The 16443-nt window shown below is 31.4% G+C and overlaps 1 protein-coding gene across 1 annotated transcript; it reads left to right on the top strand.

Moving 5' to 3' along the window:
* The first annotated feature begins 7905 nt into the window (after window positions 1–7905).
* Window positions 7906–9964, top strand: LOTGIDRAFT_211441 (hypothetical protein). The gene has a single exon (XM_009068335.1). It carries the CDS (start codon window positions 8314–8316, stop codon window positions 9139–9141), a length of 828 nt encoding a protein of 275 aa, XP_009066583.1. The 5' UTR covers window positions 7906–8313; the 3' UTR covers window positions 9142–9964.
* The last annotated feature ends 6479 nt before the right edge of the window (window positions 9965–16443 follow it).

Genomic DNA, 16443 nt, shown 5'->3' with positions numbered 1-16443 from the left:
GATAAATGTGCTAGTTACTACGCAGACGTGTTTTAAAATTCTAAAAGGAATTATAAAATGGGTATTAATTTTGTTGAATACTTTGATGCCTTCAAACATGTAAGTAGACTGCATTTCATCAATATAGGATATATAACCTCAAAACATTAAAATGTATAAGGAAGTTTGATGAGGTCTATAAAGTACCATATTAAGGAAACACTGTAATCGGAATTTTAAAAACTCATTCTAGCAAAATTATTAGAGCAACTTAATTAAATATGTTAAACAGTAATTAGTCTTGTTTTAACCAAGTTAGACTGTATATTTATCTTTATCTATTGATATGTCACCCAGGTACTTTTCTATGACATCAATATCGACAGAGATAGTGGGGTATTTTGAAGTATGTTTGTCAGCCGATACATGATAAAATATGATACCCCCCCCCCCCTTCCTATATATATATATAAGTGTATGTGTATGTGTGTATGATGTTAGTAAATGAATATAATATATTGAAATGTCAAAGAATTTAATTTTCAATATTTGACATTTACAGTTGAATATATTCTACAATATATCAAACCGGTGGTATTCAATTTTTAATTTCCTGCTGTTTATAATGAAGTGTCGTTATTATAATATTCTTTTAGAATTTGGCGGAATTAGCCAATTATACTTCCCCGTTCTAGTCAGGAAAGTAGGCCCAAATATGGATTGTTCCCTCTAAAAACGGTTTTCTTTTAATATTTTTGTCTCTTATTTGAATGTATTGTAGCCAAAAGCTGACCAAATCAAAGGTTTGATAACAAAGGAAAATAAATGGTTATATATTATAATATTGTGATTAAATAATTGATAAGATTAAATCTACATACTTGACAAGGCTTTTATTAAAAATTACTAAACTATGTATATGTTCATAACTAAAATTTGCAATATTTATGAATAAAAAATCGACGTATATCGGGCTATTACGAATTTCGTACGTTTACCTTGACTGCATTAGTCACCTATTTTGCATCATGAAAGTTTGTATATGAAGCGATTTGATTTGATTGTACTCTATCGAATACAGCTAATCAGAGATCTCAACACAAAGTATGTGAACATGAAGCCATAATGTTGACGGCCTTTCTGTCGAGTGCTCGGATTTGCTGTATTCGCTGGCTTACAATTGAATCGTTGCATTCCGTGATTTACGAATATTGGCTATTACAATCAAGGTATAAGTACGAAGTTCGTAATAGCTATAGTACAGTGGAGGGGCAATCCTTTTTAATGAACTGAAAGAAGATTGGTTGATGATAATCTGTTTAGAAGCTGATAGGATGAGACGTGATTACATTGTACTCTATATAATTGAACAGACATAATTGGCACGTTATATTAATGTGAATTCCAATATTGTTAATAATAAAATCTGAATAGAAGCACATTTCTCACTCGTCTGTAATATTGATCAACTATCATTCAATGATTGCAATTTTAGATCCCAACTTAATCAATTTAATGTTAAACCAGACTCCTTCTGACAGGAACACAGCACTAGTGTTAAAGATTGGGTCTTAGGTTGCACAGTCGAGGTTGGGAAATCTGACAATAAGGAAGAAACGGTGGAGGCGCCAGTGGGGGTACAGGATTGGGGTGCATTTACCCTTCTAGCAAAATGGTTTGTGACCCCAATTGTACCCCCACTTTATTTTTAACATATTTAAAAATATGATTCAAATACGTTTTGAACCAAATTATGTGTCAGAATGCACAAAATCAATTTGAGTTTTCGAAAATTATCTTGGGAGAACCCTCCCTGACGCTCCATTAGAGGCTTGCTACTATGACACATCCGCATTTTGAATTCAGCCTTGATAGTTTGTCTCCCATCGAGTCAGTCTGTCCACCATTTTATATAAGTTTGGTATTAAAAACCTGCTTTTAAGTAATGGGAAAAATATTAATATTTTCAGTGAGATTAAAATAATTACAAGCAAAACATTCCCGATTGGGATTTTCCAATTATTCACTTCACCTATTGATCAAGTTAGTATTAAGAAAAATAATTTCCCAATCTCGTGTTAACAATTCTTAACAATTAATCATCAACATAAAACATTTATCATAGTCATTGATCAATAGATTCATTATACAACATATTGTAGACTATACAGTTATCGCTTCAAATAGCTCACACAACTATTACTATACTGGACTAAACTACTGTTATATTTAATCTTTTTGTAAGTGTATATCGATTGTTTTTTTTTTTTCATTTAGTAGTTAAGACTGACGTATTTCTGATCTGATTAATTTGGTCTTTTCAAAGTCAGCATCAAGTCAATGGCTATGTCACATTATCGTGGTATAACCGCATTCAGGACAATAAGCATCTTGACTTTTCTCTGATTGTAACCATCATATACCAAAGTAAGAGTAAGAAATGCTTCGTTGATTGACAAATGACAAAAAACAAAAAGAATCTCCAAAAATGAAATCTTATATCTGTATATATATATGTAAATAGTCTTCAGAAGTACTAGAAATGTGCGAAAATCGCATAATTCCTTTACAAATACTTCAAACTAGGAATTGTACTCACTATTTCTATATAATTATGTATTTTCTATATAAGGCAGTGTATCTTAAATACAATACAATACATTTTCTTGTCCATTCTTTGATCGTAACCATCATAAATTGCATTATCTTGTCTATTCTCTGATTGTAACCACCATACATTACATTATCTTGTCTATTCTCTGATTGTAACCACCACACATTACATTATCTTGTCTATTCTTTGATTGTAACCACCACACATTACATTATCTTGTTTACTTTTTCATTGTAACGACCATACAATACATTTTCTTGTCCATTCTTTGATCGTAACCATCATAAATTGCATTATCTTGTCTATTCTCTGATTGTAACCACCACACATTATATTATCTTGTCTATTCTTTGATCGTAACCACCATGCATTACATTATCTTGTTTACTTTTTCATTGTAACGACCATACATTACATTATATTGTCTATTCTTTGATTGTAACGACCATACATTACATTTTCTTGTCTATTCTTTGATTGTAACCACCATACATTATATTATCTTGTCTATTCTTTCATTGTAACCACCATACATTATATTATCTTGTCTATTCTTTCAATGTAACCATCATACATTACATTATCTTGTCTATTCTTTGATTGTAACCACCATACATCAAATTAACTTGTCTACATTTTCATTGTAACCACCATACATTACATTATCTTGGCTATTGTTTCATTGTAACCACCACACATTACATTATCTTGTCTATTCTCTGATTGTAACCACCATACATTACATTATCTTGTCTATTCTTTGATTGTAACCATCATAAATTACACTATCTTGTCTATTCTTTGATTGTAACCACCAAACATTACATTATCTTGTCTATTCTCTGATTGTAACCCCCATACATTACATTATCTTGTCTATTCTCTGATTGTAACCACCTCACATTACATTATCTTGTCTATTCTCTGATTGTAATCACTGTACATTACATTATCTTGTCTATTCTTTGATTGTAACCACCATACATTACATTATCTTGTCTATTCTTTAATTGTAAGCACCATAGATTACATTATCTTGTCTATTCTCTGATTGTAACCACCATACATAACATTATATTGTCTATTGTTTCATTTTAACCACCATACATTACATTATCTTGTCTATTCTCTGATTGTAACCACCATACATTACATTATCTTGTCTATTCTCTGATTGTAACCACCTCACATTACATTATCTTGTCTATTCTTTGATTGTAACCACCGCACATTACATTATCTTGTCTATTCTTTGATTGTAACCACCATGCATTACATTATCTTGTCTACTTTTTCATTGTAACGACCATACACACCGCACATTACATTATTTTGTCTATTCTCTGATTGTAACCACCGCACATTACATTATCTTGTCTTTTCTTTCATTGTAACCACCATACATTACATTATCTTGTCTATTCTTTGATTGTAACCACCATACATTACATTATCTTATCTATTCTTTGATTGTAACCACCATACATTACATTAACTTGTCTATATTTCCATTGTAACCACCATACATTACATTATCTTGGCTATTGTTTCATTGTAACCACCATACATTACATTATCTTGTCTATTCTTTGATTGTAATCACCATACATAACATTATCTTGTCTATTCTTTCATTGTTAGCACTGTACATTACATTATCTTGTCTATTCTTTCATTGTAACCACTGTACATTACATTATCTTGTCTATTCTTTCATTGTAACCACCATACATTACATTAACTTGTCTATTCTTTCATTGTAACCACCATACATTACACTATCTTGTCTATTCTTTGATTGTAATCACCACACATTACATTATCTTGTCTATTCTCTGATTGTAACCACCACACATTATATTATCTTGTCTATTCTTTGATTGTAACCACCATACATAACATTATCTTGTCTATTGTTTCATTGTAACCACCATACATTACATTATCTTGTCTATTGTTTCATTGTTACCACCATACATTACATTAACTTGTCTATTCTCTGATTGTAACCACTGTACATTACATTATCTTATCTATTCTTTCATTGTAACCACCATACATTACATTATCTTGTCTATTGTTTCATTGTAACCACCATACATTACACTATCTTGTCTACTTTTTCATTGTAACCACCATACATTACATTATCTTGTCTTGTCTATTGTTTCATTGTAACCACCATACATTACATTAACTTGTCTATTCTTTGATTGTAATCACCATACATAACATTATCTTGTCTATTCTTTGATTGTAACCACCATACATAACATTATCTTGTCTATTGTTTCATTGTAACCACCATACATTACATTATCTTGTCTATTGTTTCATTGTAACCACCATACATTACATTAACTTGTCTATTCTCTGATTGTAACCACTGTACATTACATTGCCTTGTCTATTCTTTGATTGTAACTACCCTATATACATTGCATTACCTTAACTTTTTTTAATATACGAAATTATATCAATCATTGCGTATGTGTTGTTTGTTTTCAACATCTAACTTTGCTATTCGATGGAACGTTGTGATGAATTGGACTCGATAAAAAGTGGCAATAATAAAGTTTGAAAAGCAAGTGTCACCAATCATATTATCATAAGAAATGCCCAATTCTAAGCAAATGCTCGGCAGTTACCTTTGGTTCACATGGACAAGAGAATATTGTTATGGTCACAATTATCCTTAGGTCAAGTATATTTAAATAAAGAAAGTATGTGAGATCAATTTGATGACGTAAGTTATAGATCACATCATGCAATTTAAAAGATAAAACAACACCTTTACATCAATCACACAGAGACTATAGATAATTTATATAGTAATTACCTATTAACTATTGTTATTACTGGCATTGGCTAACAATATAGTCTCATTTAGTAATCATTGCCTCAAGCTTAATTACCTATCATCTTGTTCACCTTTCTTAATGTATGCTCCATATACCTTATTGTATATATCCTTGGGTAAAAATGTCTATACGCATATTCATAATACTCAATGAACAGTTCATACTCTAAGATCGTATACCTGAAGTTCTGATCAATTAATATCTGTGTGGAAATATTAAAATATATCGGACCTTTATTATAGTGGTAAGTTACATAATGTTTACATTTTGATGAAGGGAAAGCACTGTAAGAGGATAATGTAAATGGGGTAGGTGGTTGGTTCTGATTTTTATTTGGATCACATAAACCTAAATTTAATTCATAAAAAAATCAACTGCATTCGAAAGTAACTCTTAACAGGAACTCATTTTGGAATAGATTCAAAAATTCGAAATGCGACAAGTCGACTGTGACTTTTGAGAAGTAATTTACGGGCTTATTGTTCTACGGTGACAATATATTAGTCAAAGATCAGACAGGATTTGATGAAACAAGTAAAAGGAAACGAAGTAATCATGTGAAGTGGGTGACTTGAACTTGACTAACAAGAAATGTTTGTGATAAATTGACGCTCCTTTCATATCTTTACATGTTTCACTTAGTTTATAAATTTACAGGGAGATATAGAAAGAGGTGAGATTAACATTTAACAATTTCTTATTTAGTCTGGAAACCATGGGGTGTTTCAACCAAGAGTAGAAGCTAGGAATATCACAGCTATGTAGGGGTGGGGCATTATTAAAACCTATTGTCTGAGCAAATCAAAAAGATTTAGAATTTTTTCGATATTTTTAAAGAGAATTGGAATATCATTCTCAAAGAAGTAGACCAACTGATAGTCCTCGAATGTCTTTGCGTTGATAAAAATAGAATCTTTTGTAAGTTTATATAAAAGAAACACATTTCTCTCCTAGAAATTTCACCCCAAAAAGGTATAAAATTTTTGCTGAAAATTGTCTTCTGTAAAAGCAAATTTTAAAGAAATATTGTGTGCTCAAGCTTATATTTTATCAACGCAAAGACATTCTAAGACTAACAGTATTTTACTTTGCTCAGACAATATATAGTTGGTGACTATTTTTCGATAACCCACCCTACAATGCTATGTTGTTACATTCAACATTGGCAATTATATATTTTTTTTTTTACTTCATAATAACATTGTTATTCTTTGACAGAATTTCATATTGCTAGAGTTGAACGTCTGACAAATTTAAGCTATATCAAGCCAAATTTAAATTCAGCAAGTGGTAAATAGGCCCAAATAATTGTTCTTTGAATAGGTTAAATTATTATGGTATGATATAAGTACAATAAAATACAATAAATAAACACACAAAAGGCGGTTTTATGGTAACATGTGGTAGGTATATAAATTATTTATGTCATATCAGATTCAATTTCTATATCTTAAGAGTAAGACAGTAAACAATTATAAATCTATACAGGGTAGGTATATTTTATTAACAGTTTATACACTGTATAATCATTTTAGATTCTTGTTTTATATATTATTTTCTATTGTGCACGTTGCTATTAACTTGATATTCAGGAAGTCAATAACCAATTTGTAACATTGCAATCATTTGGCATTTGAAAAGGTCACAGTTTGGTATTCCCAGCAAATCAGTATTTGACCGAATTTAACGAATCTGTCTATAGGCCCATCGTTGATTTCGATATATTCAGAAGGTTCCAGTTCGATATTCTCGAAGGTCACCATTTGAGATATTCAGAAACCTTGTTTGATACACTCAGAGGGTGACCATTTGATAATCCTTGGTCACCATTTGATATTCTCGGACAGTCACCTGTTGATATACTCAGTAGGTCACCATTTGGATATTCACAAGACCTCTTTTTGATACACTCAGATGGTCACCATTTGATATACTCAGAAGGACACGATTTGATATGCCTTGAAGGTCACGATTTGATATACCCAGAAAGTCACGATCTGATATTCTAATAAGGTTACCATTTTATTCAGTAGGTCACCATTTGACATTCTCTCCATATGAGATATTCTGATGGCCTCCTTTTCATACACTCAGAGGGTCACCATTTGATATTCTCAGAGGGTCACCATTTGATATTCTCAGAAGGTCACCATTTGATATACTCAGTAGATCCCCAATTGATACTCTGGTCACCAATGAGATATCGGAAGGCCTCTTTTTGATATACTCAGAAGATCACTATTTTAGATATCCAAAGAACCTCTTTTTGATATACTCAGGGGGTCACCCTTTGATATTCCCAAAAGGTCATCATTTCATATACTCAGACCACCATTCTAGATATCCAGAAGACCTCTTTTTCATATTCTCTGAAGGTCACCTTTTGATATTTACAGATGGTCACCATTTAATATTCTCAGGTCAGCATTTGATATTCTCAGGTCAGCATTTGATATACTCAGGTCACCATTTGATATACTCAGGTCACCATTTGGTATACTCAGGTCACCATTTGACCAACACAGTAGATCGCAATTCCTTATTTTCTATTTTGCATGTTCTCTTTAACCCACTAGGTTGATGTACTAAACAATAATCAATCATTACATTTAGTCATGTGTAATGGATATAGGCCTGCCCAAAATCTTCATTTGATATATTCAACAGAAGATGAATTTGAAACTCACTTATTCATTAGCAACTGTAACAATATTATGTTATACAATTCGTTACCTCATTGTGGATCATAATGAGGCCAGAAAGTTAATCATAGATCAAAGCAAGGTCACAAATTTCATGCTCCAGTTATACATTATCTAATTCTATATTTGTATATTTTCAGGCCAAGGTGTGTAAGGTATGGGTTATGATATTAAAAGGTTTCTAGTACCTGTAAATGAAGGATTATTTTGTGGTATATGTAGGGGTGTTTTAGAGGACCCAGTACAGGCACCGTGTGAGCATGCCTTCTGTAGAGTATGTATTTATGAATGGTTATTAACAGAACATACATGTCCAGAGGATCGACAGGTTTTACTACTTCATGATCTTAAACCATTATTTCGTTATATGAAAAATGATTTAAACAAACTAAAAATAAAGTGTCGTAATTCGTTAAAAGGATGCAATTATTCGTGCAATTTAGAATTTATTAGTGCTCATACACGCGAGTGTAAATTTGAAATAATGACTTGTCCAAATATGGAATGTTCCGATTCTATTCTAAAAATGGATTTACATGATCATTTAAAGGAATGTCGAGATAAAAGTAAAATGTGTGCTAAAGGATGTGGTATAGCTGTATCTAATATGGACGATCGAGAACATAATTGTATACAAGAACTGCGTTCGGCTATTGAAATATTAAGATCTGAAATGGTGCTACAAATAGAAAATCAAAAGAAAGAAATGGAGAATAGACTTGCTATACAGAGAGAGTATATGGTTAAAAGAGAATCTGCAATGCAAGCAGAAATCACAGATCTGAGAAATGAGATATCGCGAATCTCACAAAAACTAAAACTGTTACTAGATCTGGAGGAACGACGGAAAGCAGATTTTGATAAAATGGAAAATGAGCGAAAGGAATTGTTTGAAATGTTGAAAAATCTGCAGAGACAACAAAGAGCTTTGAACAATTGCCCGAATTGCCAACCTACAAATAATGGGAAAGTAACAACAATATGAACCAGAGTGTCAAAACATAGTGATGATGGTATTATTTTGTTGTTGACGATTTAAGTAAAACAGACACTGCTATATTATGATTTGTCTCATATAATTATATCCCAAAAACTTTAAGCTGTTAAATAAATGCATCAAATTCAATCGATGTACATAGGCTTCGTACGTAATAAGTCAAGGTAAATTTGATCTTTTGATCAGGGTTTGCTCATAGCAAAGTTGGGCGAAGATCGAGAGTTTGTAACTAGTCCACTTCACACCTTCGGTTGTTGTCATCGCAGTCTACCAACAGATGTGTTTTACAATGTGCAGAAAGTAGTCTACAATTTTAATTCTTACAATGTTTTTGCTTGGTTTATATTTATTAAATAAACAATCGGTAAATATGACATAGATGGCAAAAATAATTTAGTCTTAACTGCTATAAAGCCTAAATCTTGAAGGTTAAAGCATTCTATACTTGTCTTGCAGAATATGTGATTTGAAATCCGTTTTTATGATGTCTAATATTTACGGGTATTACCAGTGTTCTTATTCAGTGTTCAGGAATGATCGTCCTAAATAGCATTACTTAAGCAATATTGTCTCATATTACATGTAAATGTAGTGAAACCTTTGATTGTGTAAACTCTGTAATATATCTCTTATTAAAACCATAAACATGAATCAATATTATAATGTTTTTATTTTTTATAATCATATCCTTACAACCCCGGAATATCCTCTCCTAGCAAATGATTAACATTTTCTTTCATTACCCCCTACCCCTCACCCCTTCCACTATTGTGAACCATTATGACACATACCCATTAAAAATACTATCCTGCTTTTGGTTTCTGTTTTTGTATTGTCGTTGCGTAAGTTTTAAAATATATTACTTAATGACGGAATATGTTTTCTTAAACTGGGAAGACATTTTGCAAAATGATTCTCATTCATTCTGTATTATAATTACACCCAAGGCGATTTTGTGTTTCCCGCTTGTAATTTGGAGGGAATACCGAATTGTGCACAGAATGATATTCAACAAAAAGAATATTATAGACAAGACTTCATATTTCATACCGTTTTTAGACAAATAGTACGCCCTCTTTTCTGTACTTGTACTTGACTCTGTGGTAAGTTTTCTGTGTTAAGAATGTTCTATGATCTCTATGTTCTATGATGTTCTATAGTCAGTGGCGACAAAGAGACGGGGGAGGGGGGCAACCTGAGTCCTAGCCTATAAATCATGACAAAAATTCTGGTCCCTTTATTATAAAATAATTTTTAGATGTAGTCTGAAATTATTAGCAGTAAACAGGAGTCGCCTCCCATTTGCTATAGTCAAAAGTAATATGGGAGGACAACTGTATCAAAGAGCCTCTCTTACATCGTATACATTACTCCAATTTATCAAATCTGTCCGAAAAGACCTCTTTAAAGTTGCCCAGAACCGAAACTTAAAGTCTATCATCAAAATGAATAAATTTGAAGATTAGCTACGTTATATAGGTCATTTGCAGGATCAATCTTGCCAATCATAAAATTAAGACAATATGAATGTAATCTAATCTTGACGAAACGCACGCCTTTTCTAAAAGGGTCAACGACTTCAGTTGTTACACATAAAGAGTAAGACTTACTGATACCTAACGTTTGGGAACACCAAACAACCCGATCCACAGTAGCAAATGTTTGTCAAAAATTGCTAGCGGTGGTTACTTCTCGCATAACTGGTCTTGAATTGTCTCTAACTCTTACATTTATGATCTATTAAATAACGGAACACAATTTTATGGTATACTACTCCTTAGTTTTATTACACACGACGTTTCAACAATCTACATTGTCATCTTCAGGTGAAGTCCCGGTCAGATGATAGACCCGGTCAGATGAAGTCTTGCTATGAATTTCAACTTATTAACACACTCCGAACTAACCAAATTAACCCTCGGGTCCCGGGAGTGCACATGAACCCCGGTTGAGAGAAGCACTGCTCTAACTGCTCATTTTAGCATCAGATAGAACTACACGTGAGCTACTCAAATCATGTTTCAAAACATCCAGTGTCAGATTTACCTGCAATTAAAATTGTCGTATAACACATCAAAGTGACAATAGATCGATGTCTATGTTGAAGTCTGGAAAATACTGATTATCTTCACATGGCAGCATTTGGGTAAATTCGATTTGGGCTGATTTTGAACAATCTCATTACAGTATAAAACTTGGTTCAATATTGTGACAATGAAACCCTTCCATACAAATTAACTATAGTTTGCCAAGTTACGATGTGAACTATTCTGGAGCCTTATATCAAACAATTATTACAAGATTTCATGTGTTTCGCAAGTTTTGTGATTATTTATCAATACTTGCAAAACTATATTTATTTCAAATATCAATAAAAAAGATACATAAACAAATCAGGAGGGATTTTCGGCTAATCAAACCAACAAAGCGCCTCATAAAAACAAACTAGTCCCCGTGACGTCACGAGGTCACGGTTGAAGTAAGGGAAGAGAGAGAAGATATGTTATTAAGTAGTAGCATGGAAGTTAAAACGGTTGTAAACATTCGAACTATTTCACGGATATTTCTTTTATAAAGTGTACGAATGTAACTGAAAATGAGTCTCTTACATAAAAGTGTGGTTTCGGTAAAAAACAACAATGAAAGGCATTGTAGGAAGGTGAGAAATGTAGATTTTATTTTCTTCTTGTCAAAAATTACTGAGAAATATGTCAAATATCATTTTATCCATAGCAGACGTTGTAAAGTATTTCAAAGTGCAACAATGTTTTACACTTGTCGTATTTTTAGGTCTATCAATTAATTAATTAAGCTTTCTGTTAGCAAAGTTTTACACAAGAAGTTATAATGCTCTGAACTTTCTATATGAAAAATCAACGTGGTTGTTGTAAATGTAACATGGAAAATTTAAAAGGCTGCTTCATTGCAGATTTTGAAAAAAAAAACTATTCGTACAAGTGAGAAGCCATTGATTATGAATTTTTTTTTTGTCAAACAGAGCAATGAGTTTGAATCAAGTCAGCCATGTTTTTAAGTTTTGCGAAACAAAAAAATTTTTTGTTTGTTTTTGAAAATTGGGTGTCTTTTTAAATATCCTTAATAAACATTTTTTTGTGTGATGCATTTTAAACTATTTTAAAGTACCTTGTTAATAGATATTTCATTGTTGATCAATTGTTGTAATCAATACAGAGTAGAGGGTAAAAGACCTCTGTGTAGTATAAAATGTCGAGAGCTCAATGGATAAATGTTAATTCTAGAGTAAATAATGGGTAAATGTAGGTAAACTGAAGAACACTTTTATTTAACAACTTTAGGATGCCTTTCATTTACCACAGAGTTAAATACTACATTCTCTTGTCTTTTTAAAATGGTTTTAGCATACACAGTCTACAATAACTTTTAACGTGTTAAGTTTGTGTCAGACATGTGTTTCAAATGCACAATCAGTCTGGATAGTATAATGATTTTATAGCAATTGAATCAGTGAAATTTGGTTATGATTGGGAGATAATGATAAAGATAATGATCTTTTTCCTTGTGGGGAAAAAAAATGTCAATGACATGATAAGAAGGAAATACAGTAATAGTTAATTTTTATTGAATGTTTGTTACCCATACCAATCTTTATCTGCAATTAAGAAAAACAATTCTGATGCTGTTTTAGCCTTGATTTTTTTTTTATTTGAACTGACTAAAAATCTCTTAGAAGCCTGTATGAGATACAATAGTTATTTCATATAAGGAATTTAAAGATTGATTGTGGTGGGTTATATCTGACCTGTATCAAGTCAGACAATAAATATGTTAATATTGACAAGTAACTAATAATGACATGGGTCAAATACTCAGGTTATATAATTTATAGTAACATGATATATCTAGACATCTACATTAACTTTTACACCTTGTTTATATACCATTATGACATTATACAAATGGCTATATTTCACTCTAAACTTCATCCCCCCACCCCCATCTCTCCTAGAATTTACAGACCTGAATGTTAAAAGTGTAAATTTAGTTTGGCAAACTGTTATAATGCATTAGTAGCATAACTTGTCATCCCTTTAAACAACAGAACATTTTTAGATTATTTAGAATATTGTAGAAATGGAATGTTATCAATTTATTTTATAAATAAATTGTTCAAATTTAAATTCAGTTCTTGTATTTTGCATAGTTGTCACTCACTAGACATGAACCACAAACTAATACTGTGATCTTTGTCATAGCTTAAAACTTTATTACAACTGGTAGAACTAATCTTTCCTTTATTTAACTATTATTGAAGATTCTAGAAATATAAAAGATCATGTGAAAATTGAAGCAATCAAGTGTCTTATATTTAATATTCTATTAGGCCCTTCCTTATTAAATCAAACAGATTAATGAAATATTTAAGGTCAACTATTTTACCAAACCCATAAAATTGTAAAGGGCTTGTATACAACATTGAGACAATGATAACTTAATGATAGATAATACCACTGTATATAGGTAATGCAATTTGACAGGAAAAGTATGGAGTCTGTGTTCTTTTTTTTTTTTAATTAGGTAGGCCTACAAGTCAAGAGTCTCCATAATGAAGAATATTGTTTTATTGACTTCTTGCTCTTTTTTAGCACTTTTGGATTACTTTGCTTGCTGAAAGACCTCTATCAGAAAGGTATTCTCCATTTCCAAAACAAGATGCCCAATGACAAAGATATATAATTTGTCAGCAGCATGAATTTGATTTCAAATAAACAGTTCGAATCACAGATTTTATTTGAAATAACATAGGTCCTTGAATTGAAATTGTTTTATGATAGTGTTGTCCATGATATCAGTCATGATTTTTAATCTGCATTGTTCTTTAATATTTAACTGATAGCATGTTGTTTACAATAGGAATACAAGGTCTTGGTATGTGAAGTGAATAATTTCTTTCTACCACTTGATAAGATATGAATAGCATTTTGAACATTATATCTAGTAATTTCCCTGGTATAGTTTTAGGCTTGGTTGAATATGCACTTTAAAACTTCTTTACACCAGGAAGACAATTTTTCAGCAACTAATATGTAAATTAATGTTTTTATTTTACACAAGGACAGTTTTACAGCTTGAATTTTATAACAGAAATTAAGACATAAACTGTGTTTCCACTGAGAGAAAGCCAGCTTTCGTAACTGAAAACTGCTCTTTTTGTGTGTGGCAATTTATCGTGGGCCAAATGAAAGCTAGCTTTAAAGGGACTGGTCATTATTAGTAATAGTGTTCACAGCACACAGTTTTTAGCCTTCAAATCCATGTGTGTCCAGAATAATCTGCGTTTGAATGTCAAAATGAGACTGTGCCGTATATAGAAAAGACATATATAGAAATAGAAAGTGAAACTCCTAGTACATTTTTAGTATTTCTAAAAACTATTTACATATATTCAAGTTCCAAATCAACCTCCAAAAAGGCGAATTTGACCCTTTTTAAGCTGGCTTTCACTTTACTCCATGGAAACGCAAAAGCCAGCTTATTCTTGTTCAGCATGCTGGTCTTTCCTTTTCTTAACAGAAACAAAACAACATTTGCACTTTCTTTTGTCAATGTTAATCACTTAGCATATTCCAATTACATCCACTGCTATACAGAGTGGGAAATTGCATGTTTTTTTTTTCTCCACTTTGATTAGATATTTGAAAGTTAACATTGCTTTGTTCACTTTCAACTGCTCATGCAAAATAGTTAAATTCCCATTGAATGGTAGTCTTGTACCTCACATGTGTGACAGAGGCTAAAGTCGTCTGGGAACTCAGTGTAAGCATAGCACGTTCACCAATAAAGATGGCTCTAAACCATTAAAAAATGTGGATATAAACATGACAAGTGTGTTTTTTGCATTTCCTTGCCAAACCTATAATTAACCATTTTATATAATTAACCAGAAACTTAACAACAATATCTATTTGTGAAAGCTGACATACATATATATATATATTTATAGTTTGCATCTGTTACAGCATTTACCCATTTCTGAATTTGAGAATTGTTTGAAATTACAGATGAACAAATTTGCAAATTGCTACCTCACCCTACTTTGTTTCATAAGAATCATGAATTATTGTACTGAATTATTTACTATCTGAAATATTATATCTAATATAGAATTTTAACAGGTATTATATATGTTTCTGTAATTTGATCCCATATTTCATTTTAAATAGATTGTCAACTTATTTCATGTTATCACTTATATCAACAAATATAAAACCAGTAATTTGATGTTGGCTACATTTGGGTATATGATGTTGGTTATATGATGTTGATGTAAACTGAAACTGTTTTTATATCATGCAAATAACATCAACATTCATTTTTTATTAGTAGAGTTTACAGAATTACTTTTCTGTTTAAAGTCAGGTCAAGGTATATTGATGAAGAATAAAAGAAAGATTAAAGATATCTGTATCTTGCTTCAGGCTTAATATTTACCCCTTTAACCTTCACATAACACCCATTTTATTGTTTCTTATATGATTAGAAATACAGATAATTTGCATTCCAAAATATGAAATTTCAGTCAAAAATATAAAGTATAAGCACATCTTATCATGGGTAATAAAATCCCATTTATACAAGGAAAGAGGAAAAATTTGTGTTCAGAAAAAGAAGAATAACCAATGCAGATCTGTCTTTCAATACAGATACAATATTGGTGAATCCATACATCGTGTGGTCGTGTATCGATACTTGACAATATCAAGAATTCTAGACAATATATTTTCATATAAAACTAGAGGTCATCCAAAATATTATTTTGTTATTATATGAAAATAAACAGTAGTAAATAATCATTGAAACTTGTAAATCACTAAATTTTGTCCATTACCCAATATCCAGATACGTATCATATCATAGTCCTTATATCGTCAGCTAGTGTCAAACTACTAGTAAATATAGTGTAAATTAGCCTCAGGTCTTAGATAGCCCAGGTCAGTTTATCTTGACCTATTCATATATATGGTTGGTGGATCAAAAATAGTTTGGTATTATAATAACATTTTTTTTACAACTGGATGATTAAGGGTTTAAAAGTAGATATCTATAATTATGATGTTAATTTAAAATCCCCATAAGGTGTCTTGTTTAAATAGAGACCAATAAACAAGAATTATAAACCTATTGGTGTGACTGGCAACCATAGGGATCCTGTGTACCCCCCCACCCCCACCAATGGTCAGAGTGTCTGTAATGGACGTAAATTAGGCACAATTTGGCATTCAAGAACATTAAAGTTTCGAAATTTTGTGC

This window comes from Lottia gigantea (genome assembly GCF_000327385.1).
Source record: "Lottia gigantea unplaced genomic scaffold LOTGIsca_9, whole genome shotgun sequence".
NCBI lineage: Eukaryota > Metazoa > Mollusca > Gastropoda > Lottiidae > Lottia > Lottia gigantea.
The sequence above is the reverse complement of the archived record's forward strand: the minus strand, read 5'-3'. Positions and strand labels throughout refer to the sequence as shown.